Source organism: Coregonus lavaretus (assembly GCF_964263955.1).
Source record: "Coregonus lavaretus genome assembly, chromosome: 20".
In the NCBI taxonomy this organism is placed as follows: Eukaryota; Metazoa; Chordata; class Actinopteri; order Salmoniformes; family Salmonidae; genus Coregonus; species Coregonus lavaretus.
The window spans coordinates 40,149,981-40,169,238 of record NC_140007.1 but is presented as its reverse complement, the minus strand read 5'-3'; the positions used below and the strand labels follow the sequence as shown (position 1 = coordinate 40,169,238).

At 42.1% G+C, this 19,258-nt stretch overlaps 1 protein-coding gene across 1 annotated transcript in view; it reads left to right on the top strand.

Annotated features, from left to right (window-relative positions):
- Positions 1 to 2,702: 2,702 nt before the first annotated feature.
- LOC311148240 (SLIT-ROBO Rho GTPase-activating protein 3-like) overlaps positions 2,703 to 19,258 on the top strand; it is a 28,046-nt gene continuing 11,490 nt past the window's right edge. Inside the window, exons 1-7 of the mRNA XM_084185139.1 lie at positions 2,703 to 2,899; positions 10,231 to 10,320; positions 16,527 to 16,698; positions 16,848 to 17,013; positions 17,176 to 17,238; positions 17,412 to 17,516; positions 17,694 to 17,822. Of these exons, the coding sequence (XP_084041265.1) occupies positions 10,254 to 10,320; positions 16,527 to 16,698; positions 16,848 to 17,013; positions 17,176 to 17,238; positions 17,412 to 17,516; positions 17,694 to 17,822 (702 nt within the window). The 5' untranslated portion in view covers positions 2,703 to 2,899; positions 10,231 to 10,253. The remainder of the gene's footprint in view (positions 2,900 to 10,230; positions 10,321 to 16,526; positions 16,699 to 16,847; positions 17,014 to 17,175; positions 17,239 to 17,411; positions 17,517 to 17,693; positions 17,823 to 19,258) is intronic.

Sequence of the window (19,258 nt, the reverse complement as noted above, 5' to 3'; positions counted from 1 at the left end):
CTAGATGGCCAGTAAAATGCAACTTTAAATATTTTGAGAAATTCTCAGTGACCACTAGGTAATAACGTAGAAATGTAATGAATAGTGCTGACAAAAGTCCATATTTTACTTGACTGAGAAGCATGTCTGTTCTGTACAACACATTTCTATCTAAGCATGCAGCTCTGTTCCTTTCTTCATTAGAACAAACCAGACAGACAGGAAACAAACCCAGAGAATCTATCACCCTCACACTTGTGTATTTAGCCTGCCTTGTGGTGCTTTTGCTCACACACATGTTAAGAGGTGTTGAAGTACATATAATGCTGTCTTTAGCAGGATGTCCAGATTTAAAGCTGAACATTTATTTTCTCTTAACTGATCGAAGTATAAAAATGAGACCTCCCCTCTCAAATAAAATGCATTTAGAGAAGTTTAATTGACTGATTGTTTGCACATAAGTAAAATGTGGTTTGATTTAGCAGAGCCTACGGTGTCAGAATTAAACACAAAAGGAACACTTCTCCTGAATGTTGAAGAAACAAACGATATGACATTTATCTAAACCATCAGTTAAAAAGTCAAAAGCGAAGGACCTTCCAGAATACAAGGCAAGCCTTTCTTTATCAAGTAACTTGAATGTCTGGTTGCAATATAATCATCTAGAGGCTTTAGTGTGTACTTTGAGTCATGAAAGGAGTTTGCATTTTATTTACAGTGTCAATAGGGCTCACATGCATGCTTTCAACTCCAGTTGAGTAAATCACTCAGTCACTGTGTCCTTTATGATATAGATCAGTTAAGCCACTTAACTTTAGGTTTACAGTCAGTTATTTAAGGTCCTTCAGGTTGAGGGAGAGGAAGGAAACACAGAGGAAGATAGAAGTGAGAGAAGAGTTTTTGACAGTTTGCTGATATTGCCAAGAGGAATGGAAACATTTATTTAGACAGTGGAAATCTTCTCTGTTAGCCAGAAGCAGTGCTGTTTTCACAACATTTCTGGCTTCTTCACACCTTGCAAGGGCATGACAGAACACCGTCACTTCACTCACAGTATTCTACACCGATGTTTCTGGTAAACAACATTAGCTACAAGAGCAAACAAACTACTGTTCTCTAGTCATGCATAGTAACAGGGTTATATTACAGTGCCTTGCAAAAGTATTCATCCCCCTTGGCGTTTTTCCTATTTTGTTTCATTACAACCTGTAATTTAAATTGATTTTTATTTGGATTTCATGTAATGGACATACACAAAATAGTCCAAATTGGGGAAGTGAAATGAAAAAAAATAACTTGTTTCAAAAAATTCTAAGAAATAAATAACGGAAAAGTGGTGCGTGCGTATGTATTCACCCCCTTTGCTATGAAGCCCCTAAATAAGATCTGCTGCAACCAATTACCTTCAGAAGTCACATAATTAGTTAAATTAGGCCACCCACCAAAACTCACGGACCAGGCAAGGAGGGCATTAATCAGAGAGGGACCAAAGATAACCCTGAAGGAGCTGCAAAGCTCCACAGCGGAGATTGGAGTATCTGTCCATAGGACCACTTTAAGCCGGACACTCCACAGAGCTGGGCTTTACGGAAGAGTGGCCAGAAAAAAGCCATTGCTTAAAGAAAAAAATAAGCAAACACGTTTGGTGTTCGCCAAAAGGCATGTGGGAGACACCCCAAACATATGGAAGAAGGTACTCTGGTCAGATGAGACTAAAATTGAGCTTTTTGGCCATCAAGGAAAACGCTATGTCTGGCGCAAACCCAACACCTCTCATCACCCCGAGAACACCATCCCCACAGTGAAGCATGGTGGTGGCAGCATCATGCTGGGGGGATGTTTTTCATCAGCAGGGACTGGGAAACTGGTCAGAATTTAAGGAATGATGGATGGCGCTAAATACAGGGAAATTCTTGAGGGAAACCTGTTTGTCTTCCAGAGATTTGAGACTGGGACGGAGGTTCACCTTCCAGCAGGACAATGACCCTAAGCATACTGCTAAAGCAACACTTGAGTGGTTTAAGGGGAAACAATCCAATTGAGAATCTGTGGTATGACTTAAACATTGCTGTACACCAGCAGAACCCATCCAACTTGAAGGAGCTGGAGCAGTTTTGTTTGAAGAATTGGCAAAAGTCCCAGTGGCTAGATGTGCCAAGCTTATAGAGACATACCCCAAGAGACTTGCAGCTGTAATTGCTTCAAAAGGTGGCTCTACAAAATATTGACTTTGCGGCGGTGAATAGTTATGCACACTCAAGTTTTCTGTTTTTTTGTCTTATTTCTTGTTTGTTTCACAATAAAAAATTATTTGCATCTTCAAAGTGGTACCCATGCTGTGTAAATCAAATGATACAAACCCCCCAGAAAATCAATTTTAATTGCAGGTTGTTAGGCAACAAAATAGGAAAAATGCCAAGGGGGGTGAATACTTCCGCGAGCCACTGTATGTTACATGTGATCACTCTGTCAGTGAGATAATCTAAATATATTTTGTCATGACTTGTTCTGATTAATGACCACCACTTTTGGGTGTTACACAAGTGCAATACTTCCATAATATCTATTCGTTACTCAATACGAGATAGGCGTTTATTACAGATGCAGACAGCCCTTACTCAGCTTCACTGTTACTACACACATTAAGTCATAGGGAGGATGAGGAGGAGGGGGTGTGGCTTGAATTAGAAGCTTTCCTCTCCACCACTCTTGCACAAGCCGGCACTGGGTGTTTTAGAAAGTGTCAGGGAGCGACAGAGAGAGAGAGAGAGAGAGAGAGAGAGAGAGAGAGAGAGGAGGTTAGTGACATTCAGCCAGGTTTATGTGTTTAATGTAAAAAAGGAGGAAGAGAGAAGTCATCTTTGGGAGATAAACGTTACTCAGTGTGGAAAAGAAGAGGATTAAAAACAATCTCAGTCAGGTATGAATCTGATTTACGTAACCGAATAACTAGGACATTCATTTCACAATATTTAAGAACGTTGTGTGGCATGTCATGTCTTGTTTGAATTAGACAATGTCTGCTTTGTGTTGATGTACATGTGTAAGAGTACTGTAATTTTCTGGATGTTACACCAAGATTCTGCTTTCTCTACTTGCTGTGAATGTGGTTTCTCTGCTGTTTGACAGTTATAGCTACAATATATCGTAATGTGTATCTCACCCCACTGTGAAGTATGTGGTTGAGGCTGGACGATAAACGGTGAAATACACCACATTAGTACAGCTGTATAGGAAAGACATGTACAGTACCTTCTACCAGTTCAAACTGACCAGTGGATATCAGTTGAGATATACTGGTAGTGCCCTGTATCCTGATGATGATGGCAATAAACTCCAATTCCTGTTGCATGATTCAATGATGATCACATAGTGAAGGAATGGAGAAAGGGAGATGGAAAGGGTGACGAATCGTGTAAAAACAAGATGCTAGACAGCTATGTTCTACAACACATATTATTAAGATACATGAGATGTGTTACACGTTTCAAATGGAAATGCAATGAACCTAAACATAAACTATCGGCAGATATACAGATATACTTATAAGTATACCTATCTATAGATAAGGCGGCTGGTAGCTTAGTGGTTAAGAGCGTTGTGCCAGTAACTGAAAGGTCGCTGGTTCTAATCCCCGAGCCAACTAGGTGAAAAATCTGTCGATGTGCCCTTGAGCAAGGCACTTAACCCTAATTTCTCCTGTAAGTCGCTCTGGATAAGAGCGACTGCTAAATGACGTAAATGTAGATGGATAGAAGAAATCACAGGGAACGTTTATCTTTTGAAAAATGATTGAAATTGGGAACAGTGTAAAACAGCTGTGTGAAATTGGGAACAGTGTAAAAAAGCTGTGTGAAATTGAGTTTTGATGAGTGAAGTTTGGTTTTTGAAAAGGAAATAGGAAGTTAGTTGGCAGTGAAGAGGGAGAGCGAAGGAGGGAAAGTGAGGTCAAGTGACTCATGGTTAGAGAGGTCAAGTGACTCATGGTTAGTGATGTCGAGTGATTTTCCTGTAATAATCAAGAAAAAATTGCTAAAGTTAAGACGTTGTCAGCTATGATATGGTCATTATTTGAACTGGCTAGCCAGCAAACAAGCTAGAAACGAACCAAAACATTGTTTAGAAAGTTGTTTTTAGTTGCCTGGTTTGCTAGATTGACATATACTAAATTCATTTTTAAACGGATGGGTTTATTGGTGTTAAAATACACTAGTTATGCTATTTTGTACCACCAGGCTGCTGATGTCATGCAACTGTTGTTTTTGTGTTATACTTTTTCATAATGACGATGACAAGTTTGATGTCGGAGGTCAATAGAATGTTCATGATGTCACTGCGACAACTTTCTACAGACATATCGATAGACCAACTGTAAACCAGCCTTAAGCTTTAGGGCGTAACTGTATGCGCGCCAAATGGCCTACACACCAATCCCCAAATGCTTTTGGGAACGGGCAGAAAAAGTTAATGTCGATCCACCAAGGCAAAAATTACAATGTCGGTGTTAAATCCAAAAAGAGAAAAGCTGCGAAATTGATAGTTCAAAATAAAGGGAAGGCCAGAAAAGTAATGTTTTGGAAAGATTTGGTGAAGTGGTAAAAGAGGATGATAGCAGTGCTGACCGGCTATGTTATGTGTGATGATTGTGAGACGCCATACAAATTTGGCAGTCACAAGAAGGGGACTTCAAATAGGCCTATGGCATGTCAAGGGGACTCTAGCCTACTGTCCAACTAGATTGAAGCATTCATTCTATCGAACCATATCATAACCGCTACACACAGCCTACATCGTTGTCACCATATTAGCTAAAGTAACGTCATAGTCAACATAGCTAATAGAACTAACGTGTTAGTAAACCCGCTACAATCATGCAGTAACGTTACAGTCAGTAAGCAGTTCAGTAAGTGGTTTAGCAGTTACACCGGTGGCAATAAATGTGTAAAACCAAAAGGGGGTGAGAACCATGAGCCTCCTAGGTTTTGTATTGAAGTCAATGAACCCAGAGGAGCTAGCTGTCCTCCGGCTACACTATGGTGCTACCCTACAGAGTGCTGTTGAGGCTACTGTAGACCTTCATTGCAATATTTTAATAAATTATTTAGTGACATTTGAATATATTTAGTATAGTTTTATCTAAAAAATTATAACTTTTTTTATATGTTTTACTATTTTTTTAAAATGAAATTCACAGAGGAGGATGGTCCTCCCCTTCCTCCTCTGAGGAGCCTCCACTGTTGAACAGGGTATGGTAGTAGGTGCCAGGCACACCGGTTTGTGTCAAGAACTGCAACGCTGCTGGGTTTTTCACACTCAACAGTTTCCCGTGTGTATCAAGAATGGTCCACCACCCTAAGGACATCCAGCCAACTTGACACAACTATGGGAAGCTTTGGAGTCAACATGGGACAGCATCCTTTTGGAATGATTTCGACACCTTGTAGAGTCCATGCCCAGACGAATTGAGGCTGTTCTGAGGGCAAAAAGGGGGGGTACAATGTTCCTAATGGCTGGTATACTCAGTGTATAGTCGGGCGGTTGCGGATGGGTTACTAGCAATTGCGGGCAGGTGCAGGTGAACAAACAGCTGACCTGCGCACCACTAGTGTGTGCCCTCACCCCTAACACAGGAAGCACCACACCGGTCTTCCTCTTTTTAAAGATCACTAGAGGTCTCTCTATGGGGTGATTAGTGACAGCATAGAAACAGAGAGACACCAATAAGACACAAATAATATTAACTACTAACTTCATGAAAGGCAATTAAAATGCAGTTCATAACCAACATTTCAGGCACCAATCCTATAGTGACTGCTTGAGCTCTGTCAATAAATGAGGGTATAAATAAAGTTTTATCATATTGTATTGTTAAATGTCAACAGAGAAGGGGGAAAGACACCAATGCTAACTGCACAAGTATAAAGGAGTTAAACTGCAGTTAAATGGTCATGGCGGTTATCAACCCCTCAGTCCTTTAGCAGTCAGTATCTAAGGAACAACAGACAACAGCAATGCAGCAAATCGATGAAGACTTATATTTTCTCTAATTTACTTGGCATGTTAACCACTCTGGATCCAACCTAAAGAGGAAGAAAGAGACGTCACCATATGGTGCTCAACAACACCAGGCCTAGGTTACGTCACCATATGGTGCTCAACAACACCAGGCCTAGGCTACGTCACCATATGGTGCTCAACAACACCAGGCCTAGGTTACGTCACCATATGGTGCTCAACAACACCAGGCCTAGGCTACGTCACCATATGGTGCTCAACAACACCAGGCCTAGGCTACGTCACCATATGGTGCTCAACAACACCAGGCCTAGGCTACGTCACCATATGGTGCTCAACAACACCAGGCCTAGGTTACGTCACCATATGGTGCTCAACAACACCAGGCCTAGGCTACGTCACCATATGGTGCTCAACAACACCAGGCCTAGGCTACGTCACCATATGGTGCTCAACAACACCAGGCCTAGGCTACGTCACCATATGGTGCTCAACAACACCAGGCCTAGGCTACGTCACCATATGGTGCTCAACAACACCAGGCCTAGGCTACGTCACCATATGGTGCTCAACAACACCAGGCCTAGGCTACGTCACCATATGGTGCTCAACAACACCAGGCCTAGGCTACGTCACCATAAGGTGCTCAACAACACCAGGCCTAGGCTACGTCACCATATGGTGCTCAACAACACCAGGCTTAGGCTACGTCACCATATGGTGCTCAACAACACCAGGCCTAGGGTACGTCACCATATGGTGCTCAACAACACCAGGCCTAGGCTACGTCACCATATGGTGCTCAACAACACCAGGCCTAGGCTATTGAAGCAAAAGCAATACTGACTGGCTAACTCAGTCATAACAAGTATGTAATATATTCAAACTTCTGATTTAATTCAATTTTAGTTTCTATAAATCAATATAATCTACAAAACATGTAAACTACCATTTTAAGGATTGTGTGAGCTGTTGTCTGTCAGTACTGTTGCATCTCCCCCACCACATACATAAGTTACATACTGTCACACAAAGTTACTCACTCCATTAGTGAACCAACCTGTAACGTGGAACACAAACGTTCCCTCTGTGAGGTGCTGCTGTGTGCCTTGTGTTGGTGGTAACAGTAATATTTATAAGGCAACTGAAATGTTGCTGCTGCTATTTCTGCCATGGTACAGGCATGTAGCAGCACGAGCAGAGTGGTGTGTTACATGCCAGCTGGCTTTCTACGCAGCTATCTATTCAGAGGCAGCAGAGGCAGGCTGGGTTGAACTAGGAGATGTGTTACAGTAAAACAGTACTGTTTTCAGTCTAACTCTGGATCACAGACTGTATCTGATACTATGGATAGGAGTGGAGTAGTGAATGGAGGGAAAGTGTCACAGAGCGGGGGGAAGTAGTGAGTGTCACAGAGCGGGGGGAAGTAGTGAGTGTCACAGAGCGGGGGGAAGTAGTGAGTGTCACAGAGCGGGGGGAAGTAGTGAGTGTCACAGAGCGGGGGGAAGTAGTGAGTGTCACAGAGCGGGGGGAAGTAGTGAGTGTCACAGAGCGGGGGGAAGTAGTGAGTGTCACAGAGCGGGGGGAAGTAGTGAGTGTCACAGAGCGGGGGGAAGTAGTGAGTGTCACAGAGTGGGGGGAAGTAGTGAGTGTCACAGAGCAGGGGGAAGTAGTGAGTGTCATAGAGCGGGGGGAAGTAGTGAGTGTCATAGAGCGGGGGGAAGTAGTGAGTGTCACAGAGCGGGGGGAAGTAGTGAGTGTCATAGAGCGGGGGGAAGTAGTGAGTGTCATAGAGCGTTGTTGACAAAAGTCGTTGGAGGGACCAGGAAGTGTAGCATACAGTACATGACAGATTGGTTTTCAAGTGTTTAGAAATCAATTGAGCTTTGACCTGGATGTAGGGTCATTAACTTCACACACTTAGACTATACTCCAATAAGCATGGGTAGAGTGAGTAAGGATTCACTTAGACCAAGGGTCTCCAACCTTTTCTAGCATGAGAGCTACTTTTAAGAGCTACAAGCTAAAAACATTTTCTTCTAGTTTTCAAATAGGCACATTCTTCCCTTCTCCACTCCCCTGCAACTCTTCCCCAGGTCCTTAGTGTACAAGAGAAAGTAGTGCACTATGTTGTCAACTCTTCCCCAGGTCCTTAGTGTACAAGAGAAAGTAGTGCACTATGTTGTCAACTCTTCCCCAGGTCCTTAGTGTACAAGGGAAAGTAGTGCACTATGTTGTCAACTCTTCCCCAGGTCCTTAGTGTACAAGAGAAAGTAGTGCACTATGTTGTCAACTCTTCCCCAGGTCCTTAGTGTACAAGAGAAAGTAGTGCACTATGTTTTCTGTCAAAATACCTGGTAAAATAATGGTTAATAAATCTGTGATTTTCCCCCCAAATTCTGTTTGATATTTTCCCAAATTATGTTCTCACTTATTTTTAACTATTAAAATTACAATTGTTCATAGAGAAACAAGGAAATTGGATGTTCTGAGTCCATGTCAATTCTTTAGTGTAATTCCCCTTTAATTGCGCATCTGGTGAGTGAGGAATGTGCCTTCTAATGTGCTGGTCTAGCGATAGTACTCTACTGGTGCTGCTCATTTCATGGCAAAGTTTGCAAATAATAGATACGAATTATATACTTCCTCATGATATACTTCTGCCAGGTAAGACTACTTTACAGTTAACATTTAATTGAGAAGGTTTTGGGGAAAATATTTCTGTCAACCCACAAGACTGTTATCACATCAAATGGCTACACACGGAGTGATAAACAAACGCGCGCACCACACAGACAGACAGGAGTAGTATTGCTGGAAATTAATGGGCAGATATTGTGCTAGGTTTGGCTTTTTAAGCCAATAGTTGCTAACCAGCGGTGGGATCATGTCAAAGTTGTTGTGTTGATTAGATAGTAGCTGGGAGTTTACGGTATCTGATAGTTGTGTGATTTGTGTATGACAGTTTGTGGTGGAACACGTGAAAATTGCATGAGCTACTCATGTGGGCTGCGGGCTCGCGATCGACCTGTTGGAGACCCCTGATTTAGACTATACACTGTAAAATAAAAATAAAGATTGGTTGATTCAATTGACAAAAGTTTGTTCCCAGGCTGCCTTAAAATGTAATGTCAAATCCAATTCGGATTTCGTGTGGTTAATTTCATCTAAAGTTACTTCAAACTAGTAAAGTAAGTGGAACATAATGGAAATCAATGGGCTTAAACTGATTGTTTTAATTGTGCTAACAAAGCTACTCAAGTTGTTTTGACACGTTTTTAAGTGGAGAGGACATGTATTTTCAAAAAAACTAAACTATTTATTGTTTCAATTTAACAAAGTTTGTTACCAGGCGCCCTTAAAATGTTAAGTTGTCAACTTCCTATACAGTTGAAACAACTACTTTGAAAATTATACAATTCAGAACTGACTAAGTTTTTGAAATAATATAATAGAGATTTAAGTATGAAACATTATGCTCCCATCTGTCTCTTGCTCTTGTGTGAGCTTTTTCGGCCGTTTCAAAACCGGCAGCACACTCAGTAATTTTAACCCACTAACAGACCACTTTAGCTCAAATGACATTCTCAGTCACGGTTACATGTGGTTGTTTATCGCCGTTTGTTAAATGCACTAACTAAAGTCGCTCTGGATAAAAGTGTCTGACCTAAATGTAAAAATTAACTGTTGCAAATGCTGAGTATTATTCTAATGAGCTCAGCCCCCCAAAAACAAGTTGAAGTAATCTGAACTTTATATTTTCAGTTTACACTACTGTTATTTTGCTTCAGTTGATTTGACTTGAGTAAACACGTAGTTCTTAGCTGATTCAACTTAATTTAATAAGTTAAGACATTGATACATTGTAGTTATCTTAACTTGACATTTTTTGTCAACACAACTGTTATATTGGTTCAATTGATTTGACTTAACACACATCGTTTTTTGCTTACTCAATTTGAATTAATGCCTTTTGACATTTGGAGTGAGTTGAAGTCAACTCAACAAATGTAGCAAATTTAGTTGACTTGGCTAGATAAAACAAGTAATTTTGACTATATATATATATATATATATATATATATATATATATATATATACACAGTGTACTCCAATTAGCATGGGTACAGTGAGTAAGGATTTTGTCAGGAACTAGGTGATAAGCTGCAGTAACGTTTCAGGTCAAACTATTGTAGAAAACCTTGTGGAATGATTGATATCTCTTCTTTGCAACAGAGTTTCACCCTGTCGGAGCAACAATGACATCACATGTGAAGCTGAGAAAAGAGAGAGCTGGAGTTGTGGACTATGAAACACAAATCAAAGGTAGGGGAAGTCCTTGTTGTTGTTGTTTACCCTCTAATAATACTTTACTGCACAGCTCATCTTTCATGTTGTTCCCCTTCTCACCGCCCACTGGGTCGTACAACATAGTTGTAGTTCAATGCATGTTCATTAATCACATCCCACTGGGCACAAACTGGTTGAATCAATGTTGTTTCAACGTAATTTCTCAACGTATTGTGACGTGGAATCTACGTGGAAAATATATCGGATTTGTAAAAAGTAATCAACATTAACTGTTGTTTTGAGGGTGAAATTTGAACCACAGAATTATGTCATCATGGTAACCAAATTTACAGTGCATTTGGAAAGTATTCAGACCCCTTCTCCACATTTTGTTAAGTTACAGCCTTATTCTAAAATGGATAAAAGTATTTTTTTCCCTCATCAATCTACACACAATACCCCATAATGACAAAGCAAAACGTTTTTTAGAAATTTTTGCAAATGTATATAAGAAATAATTTAAAAATCCTTTATTCACATAAGTATTCAGACCCTTTGCTATGAGACTCGAAATTGAGCTCAGGTGCATTCTGTTTCCATTGATCATCCTTGAGATGTTTCTACAACTTGATTGGAGTCCACCTGTGGTAAATTAAATTGATTGGACATGATAGGACAACGACCCTAAGCACACAGCCAAGACAACACAGGAGTGGCTTCAGGACAAGTCTCTGAATGTCCTTGAGTGGCCCAGCCAGAGCCCGGACCTGAACCTGATCGAACATCTCTGAAGAGACCTGAAAATAGCTGTGCAGCGACGCTCCCCACTCCACCTGACAGAGCTTGAGAGGTTCTGCAGAGAAGAATGGGAGAAACTCCCCAAATACAGGTGTGCCGAGCTTGTAGCGTCATACCCAAGAAGACTCGAGGCTGTAAGCGCTGCCTAAGGTGCTTCAACAAGGTACTGAGAAAAGTGTCTGAATACTTATGTAAATGTCATATTTCAGTTTTTTATTTTTAATACATTTGCAAACATTTCTATAAACCGGTTTTTGCTTTGTCATTATGAGGGGAAAAAAACAACTTAATCAATTTTATAATAAGGCTGTCACGTAACAAAATGTGGAAAAAGTCAAGGGGTCTGAATACTTTCCGAATGCACTGTATATCGACTATCAGAAAAATATTATAGGCTGGGCAGCACCCCCTACTGGAGAGTTGATCTATCTACAGCTATTAATTTGGTTTCCATCCAGGATTTTAAAAGCCCAACCCTGCTTAGTTTTCATATTTGTCACTGACTATTATCAATGTGCTATCGTGAGAATGACTTGAGAGATCTCTTAATTATTAATAACTAAATAGATTCACTCTTGCTATCAAAGTCCTAAGGTTAGGTTTAACAGCGCAAATGAAATGTAACCATACTAATTACAGTTTGTCTACAAATTAATAATTGATATGTTGGATTCACGTCTCCATCTCAACCAAAAATCTAAGTTAAAGAATAGGTCTACATCAAATCAAACTGTATTTAAAGTGTATTTTAAGTTTGATTTAATTTAGTCCAACTTAAAATGCACTTTAAATACAGTTTTTGATTTAGTCTATTCTTTCACTTTGATTATTGGTTGAGATGGAGACGTGAATCCAACATACACTATATATACAAAAGTATGTGGACACCCCTTCAAATTAGTGGATTCGGCTATTTCAGCCACACCCGTTGCTGACAGGTGTATAAAATCGAGCACACAGCCATGCGATCTCCATAGACAAACATTAGCAGTAGAATGGCCTTACTGAAGAGCTCAGTGACTTTTAAAGTGGCACCATCATAGGATGCCACCTTTCCAACAAGTCAGTTCGTCAAATTTCTGCCCTGCTAGAGCTGCCCCGGTCAACTGTAAGTGCTGTTATTGTGAAGTGGAAATGTCTAGGAGCAACAACGGCTCAGCCGCGAAGTGGTAGGCCACACAAACTCACAGAACGGGACCGCTGAGTGCTGAAGCGCGTAGCACGTACAGTGAGGGGCAAAAAGTATTTGATCCCCTGCTGATTTTGTACGTTTGCCCACTGACAAAGACATGATCAGTCTATAATTTTAATGGTAGGTTTATTTGAACAGTGAGAGACAGAATAACAATTAAAAAAATCAGAAATGCACTTCAAAAATGTTATAAATTGATTTGCATTTTAATGAGGGAAATAAGTATTTGACCCCTCTGCAAAACATGACATAGTAGTTGGTGGCAAAACCCTTGTTGGCAATCACAGAGGTCAGACGTTTCTTGTAGTTGGCCACCAGGTTTGCACACATCTCAGGAGGGATTTTGTCCCACTCCTCTTTGCAGATCTTCTCCAAGTCATTAAGGTTTCGAGCCACTCCTTTGTTGCCTTGGCCGTGTGTTTTGGGTCATTGTCATGCTGGAATACCCATCCACAACCCATTTTCAATGCCCTGGCTGAGGGAAGGAGGTTCTCACCCAAGATTTGACGGTACATGGCCCCGTCCATCGTCCCTTTGATGCGGTGAAGTTGTCCTGTCCCCTTAGCAGAAAAACACCCCCAAAGCATAATGTTTCCACCTCCATGTTTGATGGTGTTCTTGGGGTCATAGGCAGCATTCCTCCTTCTCCAAACACGGCGAGTTGAGTTGATGCCAAAGAGCTCGATTTTGGTCTCATCTGACCACAACACTTTCACCCAGTTCTCCTCTGAATCGTTCAGATGTTCATTGGCAAACTTCAGACGGGCCTGTATATGTGCTTTCTTGAGCAGGGGGACCTTGCGGGCGCTGCAGGATTTCAGTCCTTCATGGCGTAGTGTGTTACCAATTGTTTTCTTGGTGACTATGGTCCCAGCTGCCTTGAGATCATTGACAAGATCCTCCCGTGTAGTTCTGGGCTGATTCCTCACCGTTCTTATGATCATTGCAACTCCACGAGGTGAGATCTTGCATGGAGCCCCAGGCCGAGGGAGATTGACAGTTATTTTGTGTTTCTTCCATTTGCGAATAATCGCACCAACTGTTGTCACCTTCTCACCAAGCTGCTTGGCGATGGTCTTGTAGCCCATTCCAGCCTTGTGTAGGTCTACAATCTTGACCCTGACATCCTTGGATAGCTCTTTGGTCTTGGCCCCTTAGTTCCAGTGAAGGGAAATCTTAACTACAGCATACAATGACATTCTAGATGATTCTGTGCTTCCAACTTTGTAGCATTGTCAACCAAACAAATTCAATATTACTTTTGTAATACAGTAATAAATAGCATATTTCACTGAGTGTACAAAACATTAAGAACACCTGCTCTTTTCATGACAGACTGACCTTGTAAATCCAGGTGAAAGCTGTGATCCGTTATTGATGTCACCTGTTAAATCCACTTCAATGTGCAGCTGTAGGAGAGAAGACAGGTTAAAGAAGGATTATTAAGCCATGAGACAATTAAAACATGGATTGTGTATGTGTGCCATTCAGAGGGTGAATGGGCAAGACAAAATACACTGCTCAAAAAGGGAACACTTAAACAACACAATGTAACTCCAAGTCAATCACACTTCTGTGAAATCAAACTGTCCACTTAGGAAGCAACACTGATTGACAATAAATGTCACATGCTGTTGTGCAAATGGAATAGACAACAGGTGGAAATTATAGGCAATTAGCAAGACACCCCCAATAAAGGACTGGTTCTGCAGGTGGTGACCACAGACCACTTCTCAGTTCCTATGCTTCCTGGCTGATGTTTTGGTCACTTTTGAATGCTGGCGGTGCTTTCACTCTAGTGGTAGCATGAGACGGAGTCTACAACCCACACAAGTGGCTCAGGTAGTGCAGCTCATCCAGGATGGCACATCAATGCCAGCTGTGGCAAGAAGGTTTGCTGTGTCTGTCAGCGTAGTGTCCAGAGCATGGAGGCGCTACCAGGAGACAGGCCAGTACATCAGGAGACGTGGAGGAGGCCGTAGGAGGGCAACAACCCAGCAGCAGGACTGCTACCTCCGCCTTTGTGCAAGGAGGAGCACTGCCAGAGCCCTGCAAAATGACCTCCAGCAGGCCACAAATGTGCATGTGTCTGCTCAAACGGTCAGAAACAGACTCCATGAGGGTGGTATGAGGGCCCGACGTCCACAGGTGGGGGTTGTGCTTACAGCCCAACACCGTGCAGGACGTTTGGCATTTGCCAGAGAACACCAAGATTGGCAAATTCGCCACTGGCGCCCTGTGCTCTTCACAGATGAAAGCAGGTTCACACTGAGCACGTGACAGACGTGACAGAGTCTGGAGACGCCGTGGAGAACGTTCTGCTGCCTGCAACATCCTCCAGCATGACCGGTTTGGCGGTGGGTCAGTCATGGTGTGGGGTGGCATTTCTTTGGGGGGCCGCACAGCCCTCCATATGCTCGCCAGAGGTAGCCTGACTGCCATTAGGTACCGAGATGAGATCCTCAGACCCCTTGTGAGACCATATGCTGGTGCGGTTGGACCTGGGTTCCTCCTAATGCAATACAATGCTAGACCTCATGTGGCTGGAGTGTGTCAGCAGTTCCTGCAAGAGGAAGGCATTGATGCTATGGACTGGCCCGCCCGTTCCCCAGACCTGAATCCAATTGAGCACATCTGGGACATCATGTCTCGCTCCATCCACCAACGCCACGTTGCACCACAGACTGTCCAGGAGTTGGCGGATGCTTTAGTCCAGGTCTGGGAGGAGATCCCTCAGGAGACCATCCGCCACCTCATCAGGAACATGCCCAGGCGTTGTAGGGAGGTCATACAGGCTGAGCCTCATTTTGACTTGTTTTAAGGACATTACATCAAAGTTGGATCAGCCTGTAGTGTGGTTTTCCACTTTAATTTTGAGGGTGACTCCAAATCCAGACCTCCATGGGTTGATCAATTTGATTTCCATTGATAATTTTTGTGTGATTTCGTTGTCAGCGCATTCAACTATGTAAAGAAAAAAGTATTTAATAAGATTATTTCATTCATTCAGATCTAGGATGTGTTATTTTAGTGTTCCCTTTTATTTTTTTGAGCAGTGTATTTAAGTGCCTTTGAACGGGGTATAGTAGTAGGTGCCAGGCACACTGGTTTGAGTGTGTCAAGAACTGCAACGCTGCTGGGTTTTTCATGCTCAACAGTTTCTTGTGTTTATCAAGAATGGTCCACCACCCAAAGGGTATCCAGCCAACTTGACACAACTATGGGAAGCTTTGGAGTCAACATGGGACAGCATCCTTTTGGAATGCTTTCGACACCTTGTAGAGTCCATGCCCTGTTTGCCCTCAGGCTTTTTTGAGGGCAAAAATGGTGCAACTCAATATTAGTAAGGTGTTCCTAATGTTTTGTACACTCAGTGTATGTATATCCAAGAAGAAACGCTGGACTGTTCTGGAGTGGCCAGCGAAGAGTCCAGATCTGAACCACATCCAAAACCTATGACAAGATCTGAAAACAAGTAAAATACAAAAAGACCCGCACACTGTTAAAGCTCCCAATTCACCGCTCTATTGACAACGTTTAGATCCTAAACGGATCTTCATCTGGTCAAACAAAAAAAGATCTGAAAACAGCAGGTGGTGGAGGGCACCTCTCAAATATTGAATAATTAGAGCGGTTTGCTGCTGTAGAGTGGGCCAAATTGCCAGTAGAAAGGTGTAGCCAGGTCATTGATGGCTACAAGAAGAGTTTGTCTGCAGTTATCTTGGCCAAAGGCTGTGCAAGGAAGTAATAGCTCCTCGGTGCCAATAATTTTGTCCATGCCATTTGTCTTTATTTTCTAAATTACTAATAAAATTGGTTCTGCAATGTTGAAAATCCAATAACGAGGTGATTTCAACTTATTTTAGAAGAAATAGGTAATGATTTAAGAAGAAGTGCAAGGGTGGCAATATATTTGGCTGCAACTGTATACATCTCTCTCCTTACCAATTTTTTTTTCTCTCTCTCCCTCCTCCCTCTCTCTCTCTCTCTCTCTCTCTCTCTCTCTTTCCCTCTCTTTCTCTCTCTCTTCCCCTCCCTCCCTCTCTCTCTCTCTCTTCCCCTCCCTCTCTCTCTCTCTCTTCCCCTCCCTCTCTCTCTCTCTTCCCCCCTCTCTCTCTCTTCCCCCTCTCTCTTCCCCCTCTCTCCCTCTCTCTCTTCCCCCTCTCTCTCTCTCTCTCTTCCCCCTTTCGCTCTCTCTCTCTTTCTCTCTCTCTCCCCACCTCCTCTCTCTCTCTCCCCCTCCCACCCCCAGAGGTGCGTTGTCAGTTGGTGGACCAGTTGAAGGTGTTGGATCTGCAGTTGGAGCAGAAATCTCAGCAGCTTCAGGACCTCACAGACTACCTGCGTAGACGCAGTGAGATAGAAGGGGAGTACGCACGCTCGCTGGACAAACTGGCTGAGAGGTTTACCTCCAAAATCAAAAGGTAAGTTGCTCACAGATCTGTTTGTGCTCTTTCTGTTACTGTTAGTCCTGTGGTCATTGAGGTGGTATTTTCCATTCTAGTATTTTCCATTCTAGTAACTCAATTTCTATGGTTAAAACATGTCCCTTCACTGTGCCTCTATCTTTCAGGAAGGAGCCTTGCAGTGGTCAGTCTGTGGCCCAGTGTTGGCTGGTCCTGCTGGCTCAGACCAGACAGGAGAGCAAAGACCACAGTGGTGTGAGTGACAGCTGTAGCACTACCCTCACCCAGCCCCTCACACACTGTCTGGAGATCACTCAGCGCATGGCCAAGAGGGTACTGTTCTATCTTCATTAGATTCATTTAGCCAGGATAGTCCACTCAGTTACACTTGCCACTGTTTTCCAGGGAGTCCTGGGGAATCCTGTCTGTCTATCTGTCTATCTGTCTATCTGTCTCTGTTCTATCTAACTTATTGGTTGGTCTCTGTTTTTCCAGACTAAAGATGTCTGTAGTCAGTTACAGGATGGGTTGTTGAAGGTCACCACAGAGCTACAGACAGTAAGTCCGACATGATTGACAAGTTCAAGAAACAGACACCATTCTAGAAACAAATTATGGCATATCTTTTTTTTTTGGGGGGGGGGGATACAGTGGGATGTAAAATAGTCGTCTTGGTATTCATGATGTGGCGTGTTGATGGATGTTCTCGCTCTCTGTGTGTGTGTCTACAGGCGTGGCGTACCTACTACCAGTACCACTCAGAGTATGAGTCTGCAGAGGGAAAGCTGAAGGAAGCAGAGAAACAGAAGCAAGGAGCTTCTAAAAAGATTGAGAAAGTAAACTCTTCTCTGAAAAACACTCCTCACATCCCTTTTTATAGTCTAAATGAGTTCAAGTATGGAGATCTGTGTCTGTGTGTGTGGATGCGTGTGTTTGAGTGTCTGTGTGTGTGTGTATATATGTGTACATGTGTTTTAATGTATGTGGCCTACCTAATTCCTATATGTTTACAGAGACAGTGTAAAGTGCAGGAGATCCAGCTGAAGTGCACTAAGGCTCGTAATGACTACCTTCTCAACCTGGCTGCAGCCAACACTTCCATGAACAAGTACTATCTTCAAGACCTCTCCTCACTCATGGACGTAAGTGCTGCTTCACAGCCACTGACTGTGTGTCAACTGTGTCTCTGTCTGTGGAAGTGTCTAACACAGTCACCATTGTACATTGTCTATTGTCTTAATAACATTTTACTGCAGTGGTCTAAATCATGGTCACAGAGAGTGTTTCTTAAACAAAAGTATACACCTCACACACATGGTTATGGGCTTTTAAAAAATGAAGACACCTGTACCATATCAGATATAGAGTTGAAATGTATTCAATTGTCAGTTTGCATCCCAACATTACACTTTATATACATCACAGAAGACTGAAATATACTAAAACTTTTTGACGTAGAAACACTGGATTTTCTGAGTACATAAAAAAAAAAAAACGTTTATTAATTATGAAAAATAATTATAACGTTCCACCCATGATGCCACCAGAGGGCGCTTTGGTCATTCAACTACGTAAATTGTCTGTCTTAACCTGTGTAACTGAACTTAACATTGGTACAATAAGGAAGACACTTAAAACTATAGCCAAACATTTAATTACAGGGAACTCACAACTATACACCGTAACGGAAAACTGTAAATTATACAGTAATTTGGGGTATTATCAACAGTAAAATACTCTGAAAAGTTTGACTGCAGCATACTGTAAATTATGGTGCATTGTTGGAAAATGTTGTGGTCGGAGAAATAATTGCTGTATTTAGAATGGTACTGTAATTCCACCCCACAGAATACAGTACCGTACTGTATCTTTAGAGAGCCAAAAACCTTGTTTGCACCCGTGAGTCAGAATGCTGTACCAATTTAACTCCTATGTGGTTATAGTGCCCCATCAATTTAAAATGTATAGGGGGCAGATTGGAATGGCAGTAAGTCTTAAACCTAATGGTTGAGCATTTTGCCATGTTCTTTTGGTCTGTTTTGCACTGTAGTCGCTTCCTGTGTGGAAGCCTTTGTTAAGGCCTCTTGAAGTGAATGTGATATATAACACCAAATATTCATTAATATGCTGTTAAGCCAACCTTTTTGCACCAATCCCTTGTAATTACAGTAAAATACTGTGAAATACAAACTCCTCCCCTCAATGAATTTTATTCATGCATCCATTCATCCACTCATTAATTCCGATTACGGTAGCATTAACTATTTTACAATATTGTACTGTCATTATTACACAGTACTTGCTTTGATACTGTATTTATATTACAGTAGGTCTACCGTAATTTGAAATACAGCCTTTTACTTGCCACTGAGCTGCCTGTAAGTTACTGTCAAATTCACGGCAACATTACATTTGACATTTTAGTCATTTAGCAGAAGCTCTTATCCAGAGTGACTTACAGGAGCAATTAGGGTTAAGTGCCTTGCTCAAGGGCACATTGACAGATTTTTCACCTAGTCGGCTCGGGGATTCAAACCAGTGACCTTTACAGTGTACACATAACATGGTTTGAACCTAA